This window comes from Capsicum annuum, chromosome 11, assembly GCF_002878395.1.
Source record: "Capsicum annuum cultivar UCD-10X-F1 chromosome 11, UCD10Xv1.1, whole genome shotgun sequence".
Lineage (NCBI taxonomy): Eukaryota > Viridiplantae > Streptophyta > Magnoliopsida > Solanales > Solanaceae > Capsicum > Capsicum annuum.
In genome coordinates, this window is record NC_061121.1 from 226194217 (window position 1) to 226217039 (window position 22823).

General features: G+C 31.0%; 1 protein-coding gene and 1 pseudogene across 2 annotated transcripts in view; both read right to left on the bottom strand.

The window, feature by feature from the left end:
• Positions 1–20306: 20306 nt before the first annotated feature.
• Positions 20307–22823, bottom strand: part of LOC107848616 (axial regulator YABBY 5) — a 6297-nt gene continuing 3780 nt past the window's right edge. For both annotated transcript variants that reach the window (XM_016693393.2, XM_016693392.2), the window contains exons 4-6: positions 22141–22189; positions 21698–21773; positions 20307–20569 (exon numbers count right to left, since the gene is read on the bottom strand). In XM_016693393.2, coding sequence (XP_016548879.2) covers positions 20516–20569; positions 21698–21773; positions 22141–22189 — 179 coding nt within the window. In that variant the 3' untranslated portion in view covers positions 20307–20515. The remainder of the gene's footprint in view (positions 20570–21697; positions 21774–22140; positions 22190–22823) is intronic.
• LOC124889135 lies at positions 20913–21049 on the bottom strand (annotated as a pseudogene).

The window sequence follows — 22823 nt, forward strand, 5'->3', positions numbered from 1 at the left end:
TCAAATGGATGGAGTAACCAAGGATATAGGTCTCGGCCACTCTCACTTTCCCCTAAGGTGTCGTCTTCAAAATTAGTCATACCATTATATCCCTATGGAAAATATCATGAGCACACAGAGGATAAAGAAAGGTGTCACATGAGTCAAATCCAACTATGGTCTCCTTGTGCATGTACTCACTAGTTTTAAGTCCAACAACACTAGTAGGCTTAACATAGGAAACACAAAAGAAGAAATGGATGGAATTTCTAAGCATACAACACCTTCGCTTTTAAGAGAGTAGTCCCTACATAGAAGTAAACTATCATGGGCAGAAAAGGGATCACAAGCAAAACCATTTTTACCAAGGCAATCGCAATTCGGGTTTCCTAAACAATCAAGCACGTCAAGGTTATTTCCACTTGATTGATCATTGTCCATAACCTCACTATTTGTTGGCAACTCATACACCAACGTAGACCCATCTTGGTTTTCACAAGGGTCAACTAGTGTGTGAATGCTCTTGTCACTTGGTAATAGATCCTTAGTCAAGTTATAAGTGCTAGCACTAGATGGACATAAATCATTTGCGCGAGGAGAATCAATTTTGTTATCTAAAGAATCAACTAGTGCTTGTGTACCTACAACAAGAGTTTGGTCCACATGCGACCTAACAATACCGAGAGTATCATAAAAAAGAGACTCGAGCACCTCTACCCTAGACAAAGCCGCAACTACACCTACTTGGCTCCTACTAGCCACAACACAACATTCTAAGTTCATAGGAGTGTAGGGGATAGTGTTTTTACCTCGTATCTCACATGAGCGATGGCCTTCCTCTTGACGTGTGTCCGTGGAGCCCACTTGCTCCCTTTGACCTACCATGTGATCCAACCTTTCATTTGCCATAGTTAGGTCTTAGGATATAGTGTCAAGGTAGGCCAAAATGACATTGATAGCATTGTTGTCCATGGGTTGAGAGGTTGAAGCCGTGGGTTCCCTTGTAATTATACCTAAAAAAAAAAAAGAACAAGCCTACAAAGCAAAACACAAGTTAGTTCAAAACAACCTCACCACACTCCCACACACTTGATCGTATCACACCTGGATTCACAAGTGTTGCAAGTCATAATACGAGAATAATCATGGATATGGACTTATGGGAGTGCATGTTGGGTCCAATACTTGGTGTGTGCAATTGAAATGCAAAAGGGGACCCTAAATGTACTAAAAATCAGCCAACATACTACACTTGATGGGCACCTTAGTCTCTAAGGGGCCTTTTGGTTATTTTGTATTTTATTTGTAACCTAGTATAAATAGGACATTGTAGAGCTTTTAGACTTAGTTTTTAATGATATTTGTGAGTTTTGAAAGACCAAAGAACACAACTCCTCTCTCCTTGAGGCACCAAAACTAAAATGAGGATACAACAATAGGGTGGATTCTCTTTTGTTGTTGCATTCTTGGAAACAATAGGAGGAGTACAAGTCTAGTCAAAGACTTTGCATCTTGAAATTTGAATTGAAAAAGAAGCTCCAAAGACTAGTTTGTATTTCCCTTCATTGAACAAGTTCCACCAAAGTCCAAATTGTAAAATTGATCAAGACTTCCAAATTTGAAAAATAAAATTGTTGAGAACCGAGGCCAATCACGGGCTGCCACGTCACTAATTACTATTCACCAATAAATTTTAAACTCAAATTTTAATCTTTTAATTTTATTTTGTGTCTTTAGCTTCGTTTATTGATTGCAAATCTAACTTATGAGCTAGTACTAGATTGTAAGTTAGTTTTGAAACCATTCTTCGTGTTAAATTTTCTTTGTGTGTCTTAATCCTTTGAGTCATTGTAACGTTCCTGTATTGTTTCCTTACTCTTTGGAGTCATTGTCAACGTTGGACTCACCTCTCAACACCTCTCGGAGTACAAGCAAGCTTACAATACTTGTGAGATTGAGTGTGAGGGATTCGAGAGACACGAAATAAAAGAGAGAGTGGGGATGTTTTGTACAACTAACGTGTTTTCTATTTTGTAGATAACTCCTTTGCCATAATGGACACCATTTTGGCCCACCTTGATGCTATTGCCCAAGAAATAGCTAAGGCGAATGCGGGTCTTGACAAATTGGGCTCGGATATGTCTACTAAACTTGAAAGGTTGGATAGAGTGGAGAGTCAAAGGAATTCTCCTGATTCTACTTCTGAAACTTTACCTCAAATAATCAATCCTCCAAGACCACTACCAAATGACATAGACATAAGACAAGCCACCAAATGTCCTCCAACCCAAGACCTACATAGGTCAATCCCTCCTCCATTCGATCAAGTCTAACAAAAAGGACTTGGAAGCCAAATCCCTCTCGTCCAAGCTCCACAACCGAAGCTCCACTTTACTAAATAAATCCTCTCAACCGAAACTCCACCTCACCAAAGACGAAATGTCCATGTAAAGGAGACTGGTAGAAAGAAACATGACAGATTGGAGTCTACGACGATGCTTGTATGATGGTAGGAGACTTGTTTCGGATGAGATTGAAGACAAGGCTCAAGATAGACAGAAAGTCGAGGTTCAAAATGAAGATGTTGGTTGAGACTTGTGTTAATGTGCTCTCGGGTTCCTCATGATTTTGCGGGATATTTTTGTGCCATCTCATGATTTTACGGACTATTTTTGTGGCATCTCATGTTCTGCGTACTGTTTTGAGTAGTTTCTTTTAAAGTGGCTGATTGAATAAGGGAAAGCCGTGAATTTATGGGCAAATTCCTCTCAAGATGGAAAGGATGATACAAGAATAATCACAAATATGGACTTATGGGAGTGCATGTTGAGTTTGAGACTTGGTGTGTGCAATTGAAGTGCCAAAGGGGACCTAAATGCACTAAAAATCAGCCAACATACTACACTTGATGGGAACCTAAGTCTCTAAGGGGACTTTTGGTTATTTTGTATTTTATTTGTAACCTAGTATAAATAGAACATTGTAGGGATTTTAGACTTAGTTTTTGATGATATTTGTAAGTCTTGAAAGACCAAAGAATACAAGTCCTCTCTCCTTGAGGCACCAAAATTGAAACTCGGATACAACAATAAGGTGGATTCTCTATTGTTGTTGCTTGCTTGGAAACATTGATGCTAGAGAGGTGCAATCCGATCTTGTGTCACGTAAGAGGTAGGTTTATTATTGCGTGTAGTGTTAAGGGTCCAAGAGTGTCCATTCTTGGGTTCTTAAGATTATACCTTCATGTGGTCTATCTATCTATCCATTTACTTTATTGTAATCTTATTTTGTTCCTTTTGTTTTAGTGTAAGTCGTGTGGGTATTCTTGTTGTTGTTGTTCAACTTATTGTTGTTTCCATCTTATAATATTCTTGTTAGTTTATTGTTCGCTGAAAAATAGGTGTCAATACACCTCAATATAGTGTTGTTATTGTACCATTTTGTGTTGTTGTGGTTGGACAGGACTAGGTCTCAAAAGGGGCGCTCAGTTTAAGCCATTCTGTGGACTGTTTTGGGCTGATTTTGTATCTTCCATTGTTGTATCGTATCAAGTCGATTTGTAGTTCGTGATAATTCGAAAGGTGAGTATATTCCTTGGTCGGAATGGATTCTTGGTTTGAAGACTCAAGAAAAGTAATGTCCGAACTTGAACCAAGAAGTACTATGATTTTAAAAATGACAAAAGCACAAAAGAAACATAGACACGAACAATGAATTCAAAGGACTAATTGACAATCTAGTAGGAGTTAACTAGTTTGTTAATTAGTTCTAGGATCAACTAATGAAACCAAGAATCAACAACTAGAAACTATAAAATTCAAATTTGAGCTTAATATTGATGATGAACAGTAATTAGGGTGACGTGGCAGCAAGCAATTAATCTCGATCCCACACAACTTTAGTCACAAATTTGAAATTTTAATCTTCACACAATTTGAAATTTGGAAGACAATTGGTTTTGAAGGGAAAGTAAAAATCTTGTAGTCTTTTTCAACTTTTCAAACTCAAAAAGGTGAGATTTGGCTTTACTAGTCCCACAAGACAAGGTCCCTTGATTTAAGGAAAAGTGGTTGTCAAGTCTAGGAAGGGATGTATGCAAGTCTTCTCACAAACAACTTTACAACTTTTGTCTTACAACTTTTTGGATCTATTTTACACTTTTTGTTGTCTTAAGTTGTAAGAATAGATGAAGAACAAGATGAACACCACAACAACCTTCAAGAACACAATAAAAACTTCTTCAAGAACACAACACCATCGATTGTCAACAACAAGGTACAACATACGGACATCTTTAAGTTACCACAACAATGGTCAATATTATAAGCTCAACTTTAGATCTAGACACCTTTTGTGTTAGTGAGAAAGAATCCAACACAAGAAATACACTAGACAAACAAAATTTATACTAGATCTAGTCACAAATTCTTGGCCAAAACAACAACAACAAGGTCTACACCTCTCGGCCAAGAACACAAACACAAGAACACTTCTTCTTTTTTTTTTCTAACAAACAAACCCAAGATTTGATCTTGCAGGGACAAGATCAAGCCATGCTCTGATATAAAATAGTACAAGAATAACAAGGAAAGGCACTAAACATACGCCAAAACAGTCCACAAGTTCTAGGAACAGAGGACCCCTTTGATGACCACTCTCGGATTCAACAAATAAGAGAAAGAATGAAGAAATTACAAGATGTTTAACACACCAAGGCAGCCAACAACTAAACTAAGTTACAAAACAAGAATAAGAACACAACAATATTGTAACAACAACTCACGACTTCCCTAGAAACAAGAACAAATTAGTACAAACAATTACAAGAATAAAATGAACAAAGGATAGATAGTTAGACCTTGGTTGGTATAATCTTAAGAACCCAGAAACATGTGATACTCTTAGACCCTTAACACTACACACAACGTTTAACCTAACTCCTACGTTGACACAAGAGTGACTTTACCTCCTCTAAACACCAATGTCTCAAACCATGAATGCAACACTAGTGATTCCACACTAGTATCACGCTAGTTTCGGGTTGCCTCCTGAAGAGAAGAGAGGACTTGTATTTCAAAGTGTTATTCAACTTACAAACATCATCAAAGTCTAAGTCTAAATGACCTAAAATGTTCTATATATACTGGGTTACAAAAATACTGTGAAATGTCCAAGATGACCCCTTAGTCAATGTCTTCAAGTGAGCGCCCTTGGAGTGTAGTTTGTGGACTGTTTTGGAGCCTATTTAGGCCCTCCTTTGCACTTCACTTGCACGCTCCAAGTCTCGGGTTCAATACATCTTACATATGTCCACCTTCGTGGTCGTACTCGTATGAATAAAGTCCTGAGACTTGGTGGATACTATATTAGCGTACAAATCCGCTAGAGGAAATATGTCAAAGGCTTGGAAAGAACAAAGGAGGAACTTAATAGTGAGCAAATCAAAATTGAAGATACAGCTAAGGAACTCTGCTTGAAAAGATTTGATAAAAAGAATGACATTGCAATATGGCAAAATCAATACAATCATTTTGAGTGCAAAGAACAAAAGAAGAAGTCAATGTGTTCTGTCCAAGATCCAGATAAGAAAGGTAGAAAAGATTTTGAGTGAATGAGCGGCTTGAAGATGTGATTTCTATTGTAAAGTCACATAAGCAGTTTTTTTTATAATGAATCTTAAATCTTAGATAGTCTAGCATTCATGTCGGACGATTTTTAATTTTGCGGGTTAAGATAAGAAGGAATTTGGAGAATATGTCAAACAACCCTTAATCTTACCTTACATGAATTTATTTTAGGGAAAAATTCATTTATATACAAAAAAATAAAAAGTTTTACAGCAAATATAGCCAAGTTTTTGTTTATTTTATATATGTAATTATGTATTGTATATGTAATGTATCAATGTTGTATAAATAGTGTACATGTGTATATCGATATTGTACAAATGATGTATAAACATGTTTATATGATGTAAATAGTTATGCAATGTATATGTAATATATTGATATTGTATAAATGTATATTAAAATATATAGATATTAGATAAAAAGTTATGTAATGTCTCAATATTATACAAATAGTGTATAAGTGTGTATAAATATTGTATATATAGTATGTAAAAGCTTATAAATATTGTATAAATAGGTATGTAGTGTATCTATATTGTATAAATGATGTATAATCATGTAATGCATCACTATTGATATTTATTTGGCTATTATGTGTTTCCACCTTAAAAAATAAAATTATAAAAAGATATTAAAACAATATAAATATTCTTTTCTTCCACAAAAGAAATGAACTTTGAAAAAAAAAAATAGAAAGAAGCAACCAAAAAAATTTAGACAACGAAAAAGTTTTTCTATTAAATATCACAATAAAATATAACAGTAAAAAAGTTTTTTTTAATTTAAATTAGAAAGTAAATGAGGAGATTTTTTATGGGATAATTACCCAAAAGTTCAACTAGTAAATACACTTTATATTTACATAGCCAAAATATACTTTACACTTTATAACCCAAAATCTGATTTGGCCATTCATTGTAAATTAACTTTTTTTGTAGGTATATAAGGAGCAACACTTTTCGTGCCAAATTCACAGCTTCTTCTTCATGATTATCACTTCAATTCTTTCTCAATTCTCTCCCAAAAAACTTCAAACAAATTAGTGAAAGATTCAGCATTGTTACAAGTTTTTTTCTACAATTTAAAATTCCTATGTTTTTGTATATAAGCTTTGTTCGTGTGGGTACAATTGTAAAAGATCGGTTATATATTGAGGAGTCTAAATCTAAAATTTTGTATGATTTGGTGTAGTTTGAGATGTTTTGAATGTATTTGATGCTTGGATTCGAGGAAGAAGATGAAGTCTGTTTTTTGGTTCAACATTGTATATATTTGTATACTACGTTGTATATTATTGTATATAATAATTGTATATTGTAGTGTATATGATTGTATATACAAAACATACTTTGTTTTGGTAATTTTTTTCTTTCTCTTCATTTTCGATACATTATATTCAATGTAGATACATTATTAAACATTATACACACACATATTATTATACTCATTTTCCCAATATGATTGCTTACGAGATGTGAGTAATTGCCATTAGTGTCTGCAAATATATATTGATAAAATTCCATCAATTTTGATTAATTACTATAATTTTTTGACAAAGAAATTTGTAAGTACTCTATTTTTATGGAACTAATTTCTAATAGCTAGTTACTCACTGAATTATTTATAGCTACACCTCCATCAATAAGATCAAATAAACATGTTTTGGCTTGAGCTTCTTTGATCTCAAAATAATGTTAAAAGTGAAATAGGTGGGTGCTGCTGAGGTACTAAGGCAGATGTGTTCTTAGAGAAATGTGCTTCGCCTTGTGCAACGAATATAAATATGAATTGAGTTTAAGTTTTGCAGCCACTGGTGTCTGAGTATTGTTCTTTTCATAGGTATTAGTTTATGTATTATTTGGGACTGAGGCTCTAGTCAGGGCCGGATCTATTCATTGTCGTGGGGTGACACGTCACCCGCAAATTTCGACGGAAACTCTATGTATATAGGTGTATATGTATATATACTAATATAGTCAAATATTAAATCTGTCACCCATAATTCTAAAGCACTATCTAGTGCAAGTGGCAAGGTGTCGCTTTTGTTGTCCATAGGTCGTGTGTTCGATCCTAGTTTGCCGCATATGTATGTTTTAATATCGACATAATCAAATATTAAATCCACCACCCATATTATCAAAGCATTATCTAGTGCAAGTGGCAAAGCGACACTTTTGTTGTCCATAGGTCATGTGTTCGATCCCGATTTGCAGCAACAAGCTTACATTCTACCATTTATATGAATTATTGAAATATCAAGTTTTGTCATTTTATTTTATTTTTTTAATTAATTGGTTGGTTAATTGTCTTATATATCAAAAATTAAATAATTTAATTAATTTAATCGATAAGAAGTGGCGGAGCCAGAAATTCAGCGAAGGTTGTGCAAATTTTATTCTTAGCTATGTTAAGAATATGCAAAATTAAATATATACTAATTATAATTAACATTTAACCTCTATTTACCACATAATTTTCCGACGAAAAGTGTGCATCTGACCACCCTTCATCGAAGGTGACTATGCCCCTGTCGATAAGTTTACTTGGCACCCAGAAAGTCTGGATCATCGATCCACCTCTAGCTCTAGTGTGAAATTATTGAAATGAGACAGTAATTTTTCAATGTTGTAAGATGAAAATGGGAGGTGTGGAAGAGAGAGTAATAATTTGGCTAAGGATTAAAATAACTTTATTTGTTCTATATTTGATAATGTAACATAAAGTTGGCCGTATTCTGTAATTAATGTAATATTACTGGTAGCATTTTTCAAAAAAAAAATCATATTTTATTAGTACTCAATATTAAAAGAAAAGCAAGAAAAAATTAGATGGGCTTCAGACATTTTATTGTTAATGAATTAAACTATGAAAACAGTCAAAATAGGCTACAGACAAGCACCGTCGGTGCTATAACTACGGTCAAGTAGCCAATTTCAGTTATAATGTTGGCCGAAAGGCTATTTTTAGTAATAACAAAATAAGTGAATTATTTTTTGTGTAAAAAAATTTAAGGAAAAACTACTCGTAATAGCTTCTAGTGGGTTGTAATTATCACTTATAATTATATTTTATCATAATTATCTATTGTAATCTAAATACTTGCTATGCTTTATATTAATTACGTTTTGTAGCCACAATTACACACTAATGGCAAACATCTGTGGATGATCATTTGATGTGTGAGATTGAAGGTAATCATCTCACTTCTGCTGCTATCATTGGTCACGATGGTTCTGTTTGGGTTCAATCTGCTATTTTCCCTCGAGTTTTCCTTTACAGCCACTTTTTATTTTTATCTTAACCTAAATCATATTTTCTTTCTATTTTTTCATCTTTTTCTATATTTTTTTTTTTTTTTTTTGCGTTTTCTTTGATTCTTTTTTCATTCTTTTTTTATTTTTTTGGTCATTTTTTCTCCTTTTTTATTTTTTTATTTTTTTCTTTTGTTATTGTATTTTATATTTTATATTTATTTGTATCATATTATGTATTTTAAATACAACAACAACAACAAACCCAGTGTATTCCCACATAGTGAGGTCTGGGGAGGGTAAGATGTACGCAGTCCATACCACTACCTCCGGAGAAGTAGCAAGGCTGTTTCGGATAGACCCCCGGCTCAAGATAAGATAAGTAATCACAACCGTAATAAACGCATGGAACAAGATGGCAAGGCATAAAAACGCCCCGACAATGGAAAGTAAACAAAGAATAGTAGGCACTCGTAATACAGCATGCAACAAGGTAGCCTAACAAGAGTAATACACCAAACAGGTAATACCTTACCCTAATAGTCACTAGCCTTCTATCCTAATACGCGTCCTCCAACTCTTCGTATCTAGGGCCATGTCCTCAGTAAGCTGTAACTGCTTCATGTCCCGCCTAATCACCTCTCTCCAATATTTCTTTGGCCTACCCCTGCCCCGCTTGAAATCATCCAAAGCAAGCCTCTCACACCTACGAACTGGTGCATTTGTGTCCCTCTTCATCACGTGTCCGAACCATCTCAAACGGACCTCCCGTGTCTTGTCCTCTACCGAAGCCACTCCAAGCCTCTCCCCCCTAGTAAGACCACACATCCAACGTAAGACCCGCATTTCCGCCACCTTCAATTTTTGAATATGAGAGTTCTTGACTGGCCAACACTCCGCTCCATACAACATGGTCGGGCGGACTGCCACCCTGTAAAATTTGCCTTTAAGCTTGGGCGGCACCTTTTTCTCACACAACACCCCCGAGGTGAGCTTCCACTTCATCCATCCCGCCCCAATTCGATGAGAGACATCGTCGTCAATCTCATCATTCCCCTGAATCATGGACCCGAGGTACTTGAAATTATCCCTTTTACACACCACCTGAGAATCCAATCTTACTACCACCTCGTCCTGCTCCCTCGAGCCATTAAACTTACATTCCAAATATTCGATCTTGCTCCTACTCAACCTGAACCCTTTAGACTCAAGGGTCTGTCTCCACACCTCTAATTTATCATTCACACCTCCCCGGATCTCGTCAATCAAAACCACATCGTCCGCAAAAAGCATATACCAGGGCACTTCTCCTTGGATACGCCGCGTCAACACCTCCATAACCAAAGCAAACAAAAACGGGCTAAGAGTAGATCCCTGATGCAATCCTGTCAAGATCGAAAAATGCTCTGAATCTCCTCTCGCCATCCTCACCTGGATCTTAGCTCCATCATACATGTCCTTAATTGCTCTGATATACACCAAACTAAACCATTCATTAAAAATAATCTCAACATAACTACTACCAACATTATCAATACACCCTTTTTGGCATTATTCTTATACATCCTACCAAACGACCCCTATTCATATAACACCACAATATTAAGCATATTCACACTGCTCTTATACACCCAGCAAAATGCTAGCCGATTCATATAACATCACAATATCAACACAAGTCTGTATACATGACAACAATCATTAACAAAAGCAAGAAAAATCAAACCAAATTTTCTTTAAAAAGCTCAAACCTTTGACAAGTAAATAAGGAAGGATCAGGAAGAACACCCAAAGACTCGGCTGATGCCCCATGTAGCAAGATTCTTTATATGCTCCAATTTCAGCATCGATTTCGCATTAACGTGAATTTGTTTTTTCTTGCCATCAAATTCTTCTCTTAATGTAATTGAACCAAATTTATTTTAAATAAATTTATTATTTGTAGTTGAATAGTTTAGTTGTGAATATGTATAATTTATCATTTGTATTTGTATATAAATAAGTATATTGATTAATTGTATTTGCTTGAGACTAAAATACATAAATATGCAATTTGTCTTTCAATGCAAATATATCATTGTGTTTCGTATTTCAAATTTATCATTTATATTTGTATATAAACAAGTATCATTTTGTATGCATATGGTTCAAGTTGTATAAACATGTGTCATTGATACAGATGTAATATTTGTATTTATATAATTTATTATTTTTATTATGATGCAAATTGTATCAATAAATGTAAATACAAGTTTTCATAGAAAGAAAAATAACAATTTTTTTTCTAATGTTTAAAGATACAAATGATTTTGTCAACTACAAATTCAAATACAAACAAATGAAATTACAAATACAGATACAATATACGATCAACTTATAAATATAAATATAAAATAATTCTTTAAAAATACAAATACATCAACAAAAATAGAAAATAAATTGTACATAGTCACGGCTAAATACAATATGCAATAAACTTACAAATACAAATACAAAATAATTCTTTAGAAATAAAAAGACATCAACGAAAATAGAATACAAATACAAATATAATCTAAATATTCAAACACAATAAAACCACAATACAAACATAATTCAATATAATATACAGTCAATGATAAAATAGAAATACAAAATAATTTTAAAATACAAGTGCATGCGAACTATAAAATACAAATATAATGCGAACTACAAAATACAAAATACAAACGTGAACTTTAAAATACAAATACAAATACAAATGCATTTGTATCAACGAATACAAAAATGTAAATAACGGTGTGACTATAAATATGACAAATAATTGTGGTATTTACGCTATCATCCATGACTTGTACTCGAGTAATCATATTTTTCGAAAATACAAAAATTTAAAATAGAACAAAACAATGATAAAGAAAATAAGTACAAAAAAATTAAAAAAAAAATTAAAGAAAAAAAGAAAAAAAGAAAGAGAAATGGAAGTCAGAGACAGAAGAGAGAAAAAAAATAAAAAGAAAAAAAATAAAAAAGAAAAATTGGAAAAAATAGAAAAAGAAGAAGAAAAAACGAGAAAAACACGACAAAAGAAAAAATATAAGAAAATGAAAAAGAAAAAAATGATGGTGTTTTTAGCTAGACTAAATATGTAGTGTCTTTATGTTTTTATTAATACAGGCCACTAAGTAAAAGTAAATACAATAGCTGTGAATCGAATACAACGGCTAAATATATAGGGACTGTATTCTTATTTTATATGAATACATACTATTTGTAAAACTGAATACAACGGGCGTAATCGAATACAACGGTTATAAATGATTATTATGTAAAATGTGATTATGAAAGATGAGTTTTATTGCAAAATATTGTTATTTTTAAAAGATCCCCAAAATTTAACTCAATGAATATTTTGTCTAAATTTTTTTTATTTATTTTATGTGAAAAGTGTTTGGATGGTCTACTATAGTTAAAGCCCATGATTGAAATGTTATTAGGGTTTTTTTCTTTAAAAATTATATACTCCCATACCCCAAACTAGTGTTATTAATAGTGTCTCTTTCTCTATTTTTTGAGAACTTGTGTCGTTTTGTCAAATTGAGTTGGCAAGTGCCTCGAGTTAGTTTGACTTGGCACAAATTTTTTTAAAAAATTATGGTCTAACATAAGTCAAAAGATATTTGTGTGACTATAAATAATTTCAATAAGGATAAAATTGATATTTTAAAGTTAAATTGTTACTAAATATATTATTGCGTCATTCTTTCATATTATGACCAAAGAAGTAATAATCATAATACGAAATGATTTTCCTTAATAAGCACGACTATATGGTGCGTTGAATTAATAAATTGATATCGAACATTGAACGAGAAATTAAAAATAAAGTTTGCTACAACTTTGGGCTCTTGTCTTTGTGAAGGCCTGAAGGGTACATTGCATTTGGCTTGTGTGTTTGACAATATGACATACTACTATTGAGTGCTGACTCTCCCAAACTAGGGCATTGAGTGTTGGCCTGCAAAAAGCCCCCACTGGCCAACAGCAACATACACTAACTTCATAAATACTACCAAACAACATGATTTGATATATCAGATTCTTCAAGCTTTATGTAATATTGCCTCCTCATTTATACAGTAGACACCAACTTGTTGCTACTGTTACTTTTATTTTAATTTAGGTGAGGTAGTAGAACTGATATACAGTGTTTAAATAAGAAAGACTGACTTTTAAAATTGTAGTCTAAAATAAGTTTAAGATGTTTGTGTGGCTATAAATCATTTCATTAAGGATAATATGAGTATTTTAAAGTTAAATTGTTAGTAAATATTGAATCGTGTCATTTTTTTGGGACGGACTAAAAAAAATGAGTCATATAAATTGGGACAAAAAGAATACTATTACTTATGGCTCGTAGAATGTGTAAGAATATTGAATAGAGTCTATTTGTAATGTTGGGATAATAATAATGAGATTAGTGATGTTGTAACTTTTTTCCTAGTGCATTGTTTGATTTGATATATTAAGCACAGTTGCGTCTTTTCGTATCCATGTATTGATAGCTCATGCATTGTTAATATTATGATCCACTATATATTACTTAATATCATGATTTACTATGCATTAGTTAGAGTCTTTGTTCTTATAAGAGATTCTTAATTCAAAATTTAGAAAATAAATGATTCGTTATGTATTATTGCATCTCATCTGTACAGTATACAGTAGTAGACACCAACTTGCTATCATCACGTTGTGATCAGACAATAACTAGTTTTTCATTCTTAATTAGAGATTAATTTTGAATTTTTTTTTATCGTTAATAAAAAAGCATTTTTTGGAGAGTTTTCCTAAATTTAAGGTATGCGCAAGTTGTCTACTTTGCTTTAGCATTCCTTGTTAAAATTTAAAGTGCACATTTATTATCGCTAAAAGTCTTTATTATTATAGTGATATAAGAATTCTTGATGCAAATTCGAATTAACACAAATTGAAAAGGAAATGCAAATATGAGTCTCTATATTTTCTTTTAAGGTGGCTAAAGAGAAAGAAAAAATGTTTGAAATGATCCAACCATGCATCAAAAATATATTTCGTAGAGAAAGAAAACAAATTAAGATTAGTTAAAAAAACACGTTCTTATTTTGTTCTAATCACTAATCATAACTTTTTCACTTTTTTTTTTTTAAAAAAAAACACGATTGTCTAAAAAAAAGAGCATTGTGGCCTACTAAAAAAAAAAATTTAAACTTAGGGTGTGTTTGGTATGAAGGAAAATGATTTTCATGAAAAGTGTTTTCCTAGAAAATGTTTTTTGGGAAAACAAGTTGATTTCTTACTTGTTTTCCTATGTTTGGTTTGAGGATGAAAAATGTTTTCCGGAAAATATTTTACAGTGTTTGATTGATGAATGAAAAAATATTTTTCAAAACATATATTCTAGTGTTTAGCTAAAGCGTAAAAATACATTTTAGAAAAATAATTTTTGATCTCAAAAAATACTTTTTTTAGGGTGTGTCGATATGAAGGAGGAAAAATATTTTCTAGAAAAATAAGCTATTTCTTACTTATATTTGTGTGATCGTTATGCAAATTGGATAAGTATATATTTTCTAAAAGTATTTGTATATATTTAATAAAAATAATGAGAACGAATAGGATAAAAAGGGTGGGATAAGAAAAAAGTTTTGAATTTATTTTAAAAAAATTAAAAATCTTAATTTATTTTTTGGAGAGGGATTGGTAGGTGGGGGTTGGAGTTATCAAAATACTCCCTCCGTTTTGAATTAAATGAATTGTTGAATTTTGGCACATAAATTAAGAAAAAAGTATTAAAGACATAAATTTAATATAAATTTTTATTTTTAACCGTGAAGTCTTTTTTACCCAAAAAAAAAAGAAAAAACTGTAGTCTCTTCTGCTTGTCAAATCATAAGTGTAATTTTGGAAAAAAAATTCAACGATTCACTTATTTTGAAACACCAATAAATACCCAATAATTCATTTATTCCGAAACGGAGAGAGTAGATAATAAGGGTGAGGTAAGAAAATAATTTTACTTTTTTTAAAAAACAAATTAATTTTTTGGGGGAGTTGGGGGACTAGTAGGGGGTGGGGTAGGGGAGAAAGAGTGGGGTAAGAAAAAAATTTCAAATATTTTTTTTTTTTTGAATGGGGAGTATTAGGGAGTGGGGGTCGGAGTAGGGGAGTGAGGGTGAGGTAAAGAAAAAATTAAAATTTTTCAAAAAATTAATTTTAACTTTTTTTTTAGGAGAGGGGGGGGGGGGGGGAGGTTGGTAGGGGGTCAGGTAGGGGAGATAAGAAAAAAATTTAATTCTTTTTGGAAGGGGTTAGGGATTTGAATTTTGCGTAGGCGGTGAGGTAAGAAAAAATTTTTAAATATTTTTTTAATAAGGATTGTAGGGGCAGGGTGGGGGTGGGATTGAGGGTCGGAGTAGGGATGAATAATTTTGAGAGTTGTATAAATATTTCAACTTAAGAGTGAGGTTGAAAAAAAAATTTGAAAAATATTTTCCTTAATTTTTGAAGGAAAGTCATTTTCCTTAAAATTAAGAAAAATAAGTTGATTTGAAAAATATTTTCTAAAAACTTTAAACCAATCAAACATGAAAAAATTAAAAAACATTTAAAAAATATTTTCCTTCATGCTAAACACACCCTAAATGAAAATATAAAGGTATGGAGCAGCATGTTGATAAGTGTGTCCAACTGACGAAGTCAATTGACACTTTCTAGTACGTAGTCATTTCATTTGTTGAAAAGTCCCCACATAATAATAATAATAATAATAATAATAATAATAATAATAATAATAATAAATTGTGAACTCCAATAAATTATAGTAAAAAAATTAAAATCTTGTATCTACCTCTACTGCTAATTCCCCTTAAATCATTGAGAAAAGAAGTCTTTTTTTTCCTTAATCTTCTATCTCTTGTTTTTATTTTTAAAAGACACATAAACATATTTAAAATATATAAAAAATATATAGACATACATATATATATCTGCATATATATTTACCGAAATACATATCTAACTTATATGTATGTATAAACATATAGGACACAAAATCTCTATAACAAAAAGTGACATATATAATATATTTGTCTAATTGCGCTTGAACTACACATTTCTTCTTCATAATGTAGACATCAAAAATATTATTATGACGAAAAATATGCATCATCCATAAATACATATGCATTAATCATAAATACATAGCGTTATTCATAAATAGATATGCATATCTGAAAAAATACATATGTATTTCTGAAAAAATACATATGAATTAGTCATAAATACATATGCACAATAAAAAAGTACATATGTATTATTCATAAATACATATGCATCTATAAAAATCCAAGCAGAACTAAAAATATATTTTCAAATCAATAAATATAGCATGCAGCCCTATAAAAACGTACGAATAACTAGAAAATACATATATATTATTCAAAAATATCAATACATATGCATATCTGGAAAAAAACATACGCATTAATCATAAATACATATACAATCTGATAAAATACGTATGTATTATTTATAAATATATATGCATAACAGAAAAAATACATATGCATTACTCATAAATACATATGCACAACTGAAAAAATACATATTCTTTCTTTTCGTTTGACTTTCTTTTTGCACTTTTTGGAATTTTGGAGATGAAGGTTTTCTCAATGTTTTTCGTTTTATGATTTTCCCAATATTTTTTGGCTCGTCATAATGTTTCGATCTCACCTCTTCTATGTCAACTTCTTTGTTCAACTGAATAGGAATAGAAATTAATTTAACACAAAACTCCATAATCTTTCAACAAAAAAAAAAAATCACAAAAGTCCATCAAATATTGTAGGAAAAATTACAGTAGGCCTCCACCAAATAATGTATTCCTCCATTATAGCATACCTCCACAATCTTTCCAAAAAAAAAAAAATCACCCCCCTCCCCTAAAAAAAAATGAAGACGGATGAAGAAAAAAATATGAAAAATAAAAAAATATAAATTATATAAAAAGATAACATGAAAATACTGTAAATATCAACTTACCTTATTTAACGGATCACAATTTTGAAAAAAAAGCAAAAAAAATTGAAAAAAGTGGAGTGAAATATGGGAGAGAATTGAAAAAAAAATGGAGTGAAATATGAAAGGGAATTGAAAAAAGTGGAGTAAAATATGAGAGAAAATTAAAAAAATGGAGTGAAATATGAGAAAGAATTGAAAAAAACTGGAGTGAAAATAGGAAAAGATAAGAAAGTGGGTGACACTCACGCGCTTTTTCAATATAATGGTTAAAATACTATTACTTTTGCTATAACTTGTAATTTTGATAAATTATTACTATTTATTATAATTAAGGTGTTAAGTATGCTAATTTTTGTATTTTTTCCTAAAAAAAGATTAAAAAATAGAATAGGGTACTAAGAATAAAAAAAGAAAAGAGTACAAACTCAAAATATATTCGAATTATCATAGATATTTAAATATTAAATATATTTATAAAATATATAAATAATTAAAATACAAAATATTAAATATTTTAAGAAATTAAATATGTTTGATGAAGATGATGTGACGGTGTTGAACACGCCATAAGTATCGTGAGAGTTTTTTTTGAAGAAATTCATTTGGAATAACTTTTAATGGACTAAATATTGACATTTCTTTTTGTTTACTCATTAACAATTTCATTTGTTTTTCAACATCTCTATTTGATTTGAATTTAGTGTCAAAAGTTATTTCATTTCACAGATTATTAGGATTTTTTGTAAATTTGAGACTTAATTAACAAGTAGTAACTTCATGCAATATTATATTGTAAATATATATGTAATTAGCAATTTAAAATTTAAATTATTATAATAATTAATATAGTTTAGAAAGTGGGCTGGCCCGTAGAGGTCCGCAACTAGTGATAGCCCTTTCAATACCTTATTGGAGCTTTGTAACTAGTGGCCGGTTTCCTGTCGCGTCAGCCTTTTCCCAGTGTGCGGAGCCCCAACAAAGAAGGTGCTATAAGGCATAAGTAGTGAAAGAAGTAGACCTATAAAGAGAAAAGGAAGCGCTATCCCTCCTACTTATGATTCAACATTTAGCTCGATCTATTCTAGATGTCTTTTTTACATCAATGGCATCAGCTGGAGCCCGCAACCCATAGTGTGACGAATTGAGCTTGCTATTTTCTAGCATGTCATATTGATGGGTCAGCCAGGCCTGACCCATCAAACTCCAAAGCCCGCGTGGATTAGCCCGAATGAATTGAGTCGCCCCGTATTGACAACTCTAATTAGATATTGAATCTGATTGGCTATAAAGAAAGAAACTTTCAGCCCTTTGTGCTGAGTTGTTGGTCTCGACTAGTCGATCAATGACCTAACCAGTCTTATACTACTCTTTACCTCGTCCTCTTTGTATATTTTGAAAATCTTTAATGAAAATTCTAACTCAGATAGCATTCAAAAGGGAAATTTTGACATGAAATCAAATTTCGTATTCTCTTCTGATCTGGCTATGACACAAGAACGTGACTTTAATCTGTACGAAATTCATGAATAAGTAATTATTTGATAATGAGCAAGAATATCCATCTATGTTTTTTATTTGTTTGTCATAATATGTTTTTTATGAATGTCAACTTAGTAACGTTTTGTTTTTTATTATTCAATTCATTTAATAATCAAAGTCATTATTTGATAAATAATCACAACGAGTTAGACTCAATAGAATTTCATCAATTCTATATTTTATCGTTAAAGGTGGAGATCACTACTAAAAAATCACTTCTTTGCCGAGGCGGATCCAAGATTTAAAGGTTGTGGGTTCCCCATGTTTGATAAAAATAAAAGCAAATAGTATATAAGGATAAATAAAACTTTTACAAGACCCTCTATTCCATTAAACCAATAAGACACTTTGCTTATGAGTTCGCAACTTATAATTCTTTTATATTTACTAGATTTCACTATATATAAAGAAAGAGTTCAAATTAATGTTATTGAGTTTGACCGAAATCATATATTTCACTTTACATTTGCTCTTACTTATTGTAAATAAGATATTGGGGAAAGGATGAAAATGACTAGTCGGCCAAACAAATTCTACCAAAAGTAATCTAAAAATTGTAATTCCACTAATTAGCTATTTCGGCTCCTTTTTGATATATCAATTCATTATTTTCTCTTTTTCTTTTTTCCTTTGTTAGCTGCTCGTCTCACTCTCTCTCGCTATTCTTTTTTAAAGTTTAAAAAGTTACTTTTTTTATTTTAACAATTAAATATAATTTTATGGAAAAAATTTTTCTCAATAATTTATAGTTAGAACAGGAAAAAATCAGTACATTATATTTTTTACTCCTATTATTTATACTTTTAATATAATACAATTGTTAAAGATATATATTTATATTTAATAATGATACAGTTTCTATATATATACATATTCTATATAATAATTATAGCATTTTTATACACATTCTATACAATTTTTAACTACAATTATTATTTAGATACATATTTTATACGACTCTATATAGTTTCTACATGCATTCTAAAAATGTATCAATCTAGTATAAGAGAATATCAGTTGAGTATATGGACACTGCAAGTATATCAATATAGTACAAAAGTATATTAATGTGGTATAAAAGAATATCAATTGGGTATAGGGACTGCATGTGCTTACATAGAATTTCCTTTCTCTTTTTTAAAAAGTATATCAATATATTATAAAAAGTGTATCAATTTGGTATAAAAGTGTATCAATTGAGACCGCATGTGCCCAATTGGGTCAAATGGCTAAAAAGGGGATTACTTTAGCCGACTGACTACAGCATGTCCACCTTTTCAATTATGGATCATTTTTTTTTTTTAAAATGATCATCTCATGTCCTTTTTCCAATGATATTTATTTAATGAATTTTCTGTGTACACAATGTAGATATTTATATCCGGGCCTACAGTTGATTGGTGTCTTGATGTGATATTACATGTAACGTTATTAGTGTCAATTTAAATTTATATTTGTCGATTTTTTGCGAAATTTAATTCAGACACAACACCATCTATTTATCCATATGTTTGAATATTGTGTTACTTGTGATAAATTATTATCATATGCCCATGTTTGTAAATTAGTCCCAAATTAAAGTGTAGTTAAATTAGTGAGAACCTCTAAATTATGTGGGATAAAACTCACAAATAGCCACTTCCAATTCATCAATGTCAAAATTCATATAAACGTGTAATTTTTTTAACATGGACTAAATTATGAAGTAACAACAAAAATAACATTTTTTTTTTTTTCAAAAAAAGCCTCTTTTAGCACTCCAAATGATAATAATGTTACATAAAATTTGACGAAAGTATATGTTTTTGAAAATTTACATGAAATTATAGTGAGCAGTATATTTTTGAAATTTCTGAAAAAAGAGTCAGAAGAGCAATTGTATGTTATTGAATAAATTAAACATTGAAAATAGTTAGTTAGATACATGACATTTAATTTAACCAAAATTAAAGCAAACGAAAATGAAATATGCCAACATGAGGAGACTTTCACAACTTGAATATAAAATTAAGACATATATGAATATGATATAATATATTAAAGTTTTTTTAATCTTATTTTCCCCCTCAAGATGCACTATTTGTTGCCCTCCAGCTTGAGTCCAAAGTGAATATGTGGAAAATGTGCCCACTGCAAAAATTGCAAATTATACATAAAGATAAAATCTTCAAAAAGATTTCTCCCTTTTTTTATTTTCCTTCTATTTTAGTGACCATTCCTATTTGTCCCTACCATGATTTTTTCTGTGGAAGTCTAAAAATTGCACTACATGCAACAAGTTATACTATATATTTTCATTTCTTTTCTTGTTTTATTAGAGTACTTGTTTTCCTATATATAGTCAAATTAAACGTATTTAAACTATCACTTTTTCATGAGTTAATGATAAAAATCACATGCGTTTGTTGTCAAGTGATTTTAAATGTTTGGCTAACTGAGTATCGAGGTGTATTTTGATATGAAGGAGGTGATAGTTTAAGTAGGTAAAGAGAATATAAATAGCTGAAGCATGAAACTATATAATTGGTGTCAGTTTGGAAATAGTTTTCAACTAGCAATAGACGCGCCTCGGTTAGAACCTCACTAGCTGTGTCATTGCCCTATTGGTATCAGTTGCATACTAGAATTTTGGGAAAAGACATCGTTTTCACCCTAAATTATACTCGAAAAGTTTAATCCATACCTAAATTATACTAGTGACCTATTACACACCTTAACTATAAAAAAGTGATATTATTGCCTCCCTGTAACCCCCATTCTAAGGCGCGTGTGTTACACTTATTTTAGGCGTGTCCAGCCTATTAAATAAAAAAAGTAAACGGCTAAAAACATTAAGGGAAAAGACATCGTTTCCACCCCAAGCTATAGTCGAAAAGTCGAATCCATACCTAAACTATATAAGTGACCTATTACACACCTTAACTATAAAAAAGTGATACTTTTTACCGACGTGGTGCTGACGTGGCAGCGCGTGTAAAACACTACACCGCATGCAAGCAGTGGTAGCCTGACAGGGTGTAAATAGTTTCACTTTTTTATAGTTTAGGTGTGTAATAGGCCACTAGTATAGTTTAGATATGGCTTCGACTTTTCGGGTATATTTGAGGTGGAAAAAATGTCTTTTCCCCTAGAATTTTCACTAAAATAGTTTAAGTAAAAAATAAACACAAAAAAGGATATCCTCCCTAGTCCCTTCTAATTAAAGGTTTTTTTATCTCAGGACTCGAACCGGAAATTTTTGATTAAAGAAAGACTTACATTTTTGGCAGCAGTGCTAAAAGCTTCACGATGGGTAATATCAGGATTGCTGGCCTTAATCCTTTGGATCTCTTCCCTATGCACATTCAAAACACAATACATAAATCAATTATTAATCCCTTATATATATATATATATATATATATATATATATACACACATATACATATACATATACACATACACATACACATACATATACACATACATATAATAAGCTGTGAATCCAATAACATAAATGGATCGTAGTTTTCAAATTCCGCTATATTAAGATGATTAAACAATCTATCAAGAATTCAGTAAACAAAATAAGTCATAGTGTAGATTAACGTAGAAATTTAAAATTCTGAATTCCCTATTATTACAGTATTACTAGAAAATCAATAAACTTCAAATTTTGAATTCGCGCCTGCTTTTTTTTTTTAAAAAAAAAAAACACTTACTTGATGAATTTGTTGTAGGCAGAAGGAACACGCTGTCTTTTCTCTGGTGCTGCATGGGTTGGTATTGGAAAAAAAAAAAGTTAGAGACGCATTTAAAATTTGGATTTATAAATTTTGAATTAAAAAAAATATTATTTGCTTCTTATTAATAAATAATGTGTACAATGTTAAGGTGATTTATGAACATGAACTCTATTTCTATCACAGTAAGCATTAATACCATAAGAATTAGTTAAGCAGGATTTAGTTAGTCATATATTAGGTATTTCATCTTTTACTTACATAAAATAATGTACAAATTAGCTAATTGCTTATACGTATATATTCTATTAAGTGAAATAAAAGAATAATAACCAAACATCGTATTTAATACGCTAAATTTCATACGAAACAACTAAAATGACCATACCAAACATACTGTAGTATTACAATAACAATATTCCCAGCTTAATCCCACAAAATATACTTTATTAATTTTAATACGTAAATTATTGAAAAAATCCATAGCACCATAACTTATCTTTACTAAATTACATAAAATCTCTACTCTTTTTATTAATTACCTAAATCATTTTTCTAAAAGAAGGTCGGATACATCCACAAACACAAAATTTTGGATACATAATTTTAATTATGTATCTCTCTTTGATTAAGTTAATGTATTATATATCTCGACCAAATAG